Source organism: Austrofundulus limnaeus, unplaced genomic scaffold (genome assembly GCF_001266775.1).
Source record: "Austrofundulus limnaeus strain Quisiro unplaced genomic scaffold, Austrofundulus_limnaeus-1.0 Scaffold5, whole genome shotgun sequence".
Taxonomy (NCBI): Eukaryota; Metazoa; Chordata; class Actinopteri; order Cyprinodontiformes; family Rivulidae; genus Austrofundulus; species Austrofundulus limnaeus.
In genome coordinates, this window is record NW_013952407.1 from 651,713 (window position 1) to 656,155 (window position 4,443).

General features: G+C 41.2%; 1 protein-coding gene across 4 annotated transcripts in view; it reads right to left on the reverse strand.

Annotated features, from left to right (window-relative positions):
* The window catches only part of fam189a1 (family with sequence similarity 189 member A1), an 86,523-nt gene that overhangs the window by 5,132 nt on the left and 76,948 nt on the right, over nucleotides 1-4,443 (reverse strand). For all 4 annotated transcript variants that reach the window (XM_014026324.1, XM_014026302.1, XM_014026314.1 and 1 more), the window contains exons 7-9: nucleotides 3,788-3,923; nucleotides 1,718-1,796; nucleotides 299-1,081 (exon numbers count right to left, since the gene is read on the reverse strand). In XM_014026324.1, the coding sequence (XP_013881778.1) occupies nucleotides 299-1,081; nucleotides 1,718-1,796; nucleotides 3,788-3,923 (998 nt within the window). The remainder of the gene's footprint in view (nucleotides 1-298; nucleotides 1,082-1,717; nucleotides 1,797-3,787; nucleotides 3,924-4,443) is intronic.

Genomic DNA, 4,443 nt, shown 5'->3' on the forward strand with positions numbered 1-4,443 from the left:
GCACCTAGCAGCATGACATTTATTAGGAACAAAGACTTCTGAGTTCCGGTGCATTTCTGCGTGCGGGGGTCATTATATTACCGCTAAGCGGTATCTAGTTTTTTTTTCTGTTTAGCCTGAACATGTCAGTAAAAATGGTCACATATGATTAAAGGTCAACAGTCAAAGGTCCAATGAAAAACAGTTGATGTCACAATAAAACAGTAAAAAAAAATCAAACCAAACTAGAACTGAAAAACGCTTTGCGACTCATTTAGGTTCTGGTAAAATTCGTCAGCGGTACAAGTGTTGCACATACTTCCTGTGGTGGTGGAGCAGGAGATGGGGTCGCTGGTGGAGCGGACGATGCGTGCCAGTTTGCGGTACCTCCTGGCTGCTCTGAGGGTCCGAGGCCTCTCTGAGGGGGACTGGCTGCTCGGGGCTGAGGTAGCTGGGGGCTGCGATGATGAAGACGGCGACCAAACGCTGAAGCACAGCCTGGCGCCCCGCGGCCTGGCAGGGGGGGACGGAGAAGGGGAGGGAGCCAAGGGGCTGATGGCTGAAGTTCCACCAGAAGAGGCCACAGAGGTGGGGGAGCAAGGCTGCGGCGGTGGGGGGATCACGACCGGAAGGGTGAGCTTCCTGCTCATCATCCGCGCTTTAATAAGAGAATGTGTCGGCGCCTTCGCCGGCTCCTCCGGTAAATGTTTGGCCGAGGCCAGCTCGTCACAAATGTGCAGGGCGGCCCTGAGTTCCTCGCAGGGATGCGTGTTCTCTGCTGAGTCTTCCTGGTCCAGGTTGCTAAAGTTCTCTGAGGACCAGTCCGGTGAGCGTTCCAGCGAGTCCTGGGTGTGTGAGGACTCGCTGTAACCGGTGTCGCTGGGGRGGGCGTCGGCGTTGGGCAGACCACGGAGGGAGCGAGAGGAGACGCGGGTGTAGAGCTCCAAACTGGTGCAGCTCCCGTCGGTGCGGGCCGTCTGCATCGTGCCGAAGGGAGAGGAGTCAGAACCCTGGACCTCCAGGGAGCACAGGTCCTCCGAGGAGCAGGTCTGGTCCTGGTCTACCACCTCTGACACCATCAGGGACGCGCTGTCCACTGAGGCTGGAAAACAAACAGGGTTTGATCAACAGAGCTGTTATCCTTCCTCACTGCCTGCCACTGGCTGTTAGTAAAATATCTCATGAATCCCTGAACAACTTTTAACAAAACTGTCATATCTACAACTCGTTCACTTTTGAATTCAATTTAATTCCTGATAATCACCACAGCCAATAATTTTTAAAAAGGTCAGAACCCGTTTTACAAACACGGAGCTAAATTTGAATGTGGTAGCTCTCACTTTGAGCACAATGCATTATGAGGTACCGATGCTTGAAACCTTTGCATTTAACTCTGATTGTTTGAAAAAATAAATCATTAAAAAGGTTTGAAAGAAACTCTCAGAAAGCAGTTTTTGGCTGTACATCTACAACCGGCTGCTGAAGATAATCAACTTCAACATGAATAAAAATCACTTCACCTCAGTGATTTTTAAAGGAAATGAGCTCAGATTTGGTGTAACTGAAAGTCTCACAATCCAAGCGCTAAAACATCACAGAAGATATCTCATAATAATTTTATTTTCAAAGTTTAACCCAAAAAGCTCTCACTTCATCATTTCTCAGCAAAAACCTCTGYCATAAAAGGCAGCAGGCTAATAAAACTGAAAGATAGTCGTGTGTTTTGCAGAGCTCTTACCCTGCGTGCTGAGCCCTGCAGTGGTGTTTCTCTCACACAGACTGGACTCAGTGGCCTGCTGTTCGATGCTGGTGGTCACCTGTGAATATCACACTGTTATTAAAATGAAAAAAAAAAACTCACAGCTGTTGCATGATTATAAATATTTTATATGTTCTGCAAAGCGTTGCATAAAAGCTGTGCGGGTCTTRATTTGTAGGACACCTGGGTGGTCTGTAGGGGGCTCCGTCAGACCTAATAAGTAATATTCAAAGCAGAGTTCCAGTACAGAAAACTAAACTAGCTCAAAAACCTWAAAACAAAACTTTAGTTAAAATCATTCTGCAAAAATATGCAGCAGTATTTGTGATGTCAGTTGAGGGAATATCACCCTGAAATAAGTCAAATTAATTTATTTCCCCTTTTAATTTTCCTCAAACATAATCGTTCGGTCAAGTCCTGCCTCCATTACTTCTTCACAGAATCTGCTGCCAACATATTTTAGGTAAACACATTTTTTTTATTAATTAAAAAAACAAAAAACAAAATAAATATTAATTTACCAAATTAGCATGTATAATGGAAAAGCAGATTAAAAGCCTCAGGTATTAAATTACAATAACACTTTAATAGAAGATAAAAGGATTTAGTTGCGCACTAATTAATTTTATACAATGATGCAACAAAGACCAAAGCTCTAATCACCTCAGCATGAAAATCAAGGTGGTAAACTAACATGAAACATACAATTATTTCAGAAATTAAATACACCAGTTTAAAGCAACAAAAAAAGCCTTTAAAGCAAWAGTTTAGATTGATTTGTTTGGACCCAGGTGTGCATACAAACAAAGCAGGCAGGTTGAAATTAGAGAAACTAAAGTCATGCAAATGTTCATCAATTAACAGTCATCAGAAAACACTGGCAAATATATTAAAAAATACAGAAATACTGATGAATAAACTGAAATTACAAAATCCTATAGCGTCAATGACAAGGAAATATAAATACAACTAGAGAAATCGCATTTTCTGCAAAAATGCTAATGTGAACGCTTATTGCTGAAAACTTCAGCTGAAAGCTGCTGAAATAAAGCTGAAAATGTTTTATAGCAAAACAGTTTATGTGAGTTCAATTTGAAAATCTGAAAGGAAGATAAAAAAGTTTAATTTAGCAAAATAATAGCTGAAAAGAGGAGAAAGATAGCTAAAAAAAAATCAGAAAAAAGCTAAAATTAGCATAAAAAGGAGCTAACAATAGCAGACACCAGTTGAAAATAGCACCCAGATGGTGAAAGTGGTATAAAAAAGTCTAATTAGCAGAAAAATGCTTAAAAGCACAAAGATATTGAAAATTTGTTGTAAAATAGCTTAAACATCCAATCAGGGCAGTAAAACAGCTAAAATGTAGCTGAAAATTCTTAAATAGGCACAAAGAAGCATAAGGAACACAAGTTTGCTGAATTAAGCAAAAAAAAAGCTGAAATAACCACCAAATTGTCAACTTAGCTCAAAAAAGCAAACTTTAGCTAATGACACCTGAACATTAGCTAAGATCACAGCAAATAGCTGACAGAAAGCAACTGTAAGAAGCAGAAATAGCTCAATTTGGCAGAAAGAAGCGCAAACATCAGAAATTAGCAGAATTATAGCTGAAATAGCAGAAAAAAAGCTAAAACTAAAAAAATACTAACACCAAAAAAGGAGCTAAATTCAATACAAGAAAGTAAAAAAAGCAGTATCAGAACTAAAGGTGTAAGCTGCTGTAAAAAATTTGAAACATTTCAAAGGATATTAAGGAAACTGAAAACAGCTCCATTCATTTTCAKTGGGTAAAAATGTGGTCAAAAAAGTTAAATAGCTAAAAAAGTATAAATAGCTGAAATACCAAAAGTCATAGCCAGAATGTCTTGAAGGAGCTGAATGTTTTAACATGTGAAAGGTTCAAATAACACAAAAACTGCGGAATGAGATAATGTATGGAAGAAAAAAAGCTCTCAATAATGTGAATGCTGGTAACACATTCACACAACAACAAACAACAAACACAACCAAGACACTTTGGCTTTAATGGTAGAGATCCCTCTTTCTCACCTGGCTGGCAGGGGTCTGACCCACCACAGACTCGTACGGAGGGGGCAGGTCAGTGGGATAAAGGGTTCCTGGGCTGTTGATAGGCACCCCGTAGATGGCACTGAAGGGGGAGTGGGGGAAGTCCAGATGTAGACCTCTGTCAGGGACATCAAAACAGAGACAAAATAATGTAACTCTGAACATTTAAATCACAATTAAAAAGCTTAAAATACAAAGAGTGGGTAGACTGATTAAATATATGCGTCAGAAATGCTTTCAATTAAAACATTAAGAGACAAAGAGTGAACGACATCCTTTTGTCTCAAACACTTTAACCAGACAGTCTGTCTCATCGCTCTTTTTGTGTGCCACCGCTGGTTCTTATGCCGCCAATTAAGAATAAGCAGCCATGCGTGCTCCCATATCTTTTAATTACAACCGTATTCTCGGCTAAAGTGGCAGAGCATGAAATACAACCTGAGCTCCCACCAAATCATCCGAGGCATGATGATGTCATGACACATCCCCGGCCTTGAGCAGGGACACCATAAATGCTTCCTCTGTCTTGTATGTATTTATGGCATGATTGACCAACAGACGTGGCTTCCTGCCAAAGAGCTGCAACAGCAGCGCTCCTGCTCGTAAGACTGAGAAAATGGGGGGGGGGGGGGGGGGGG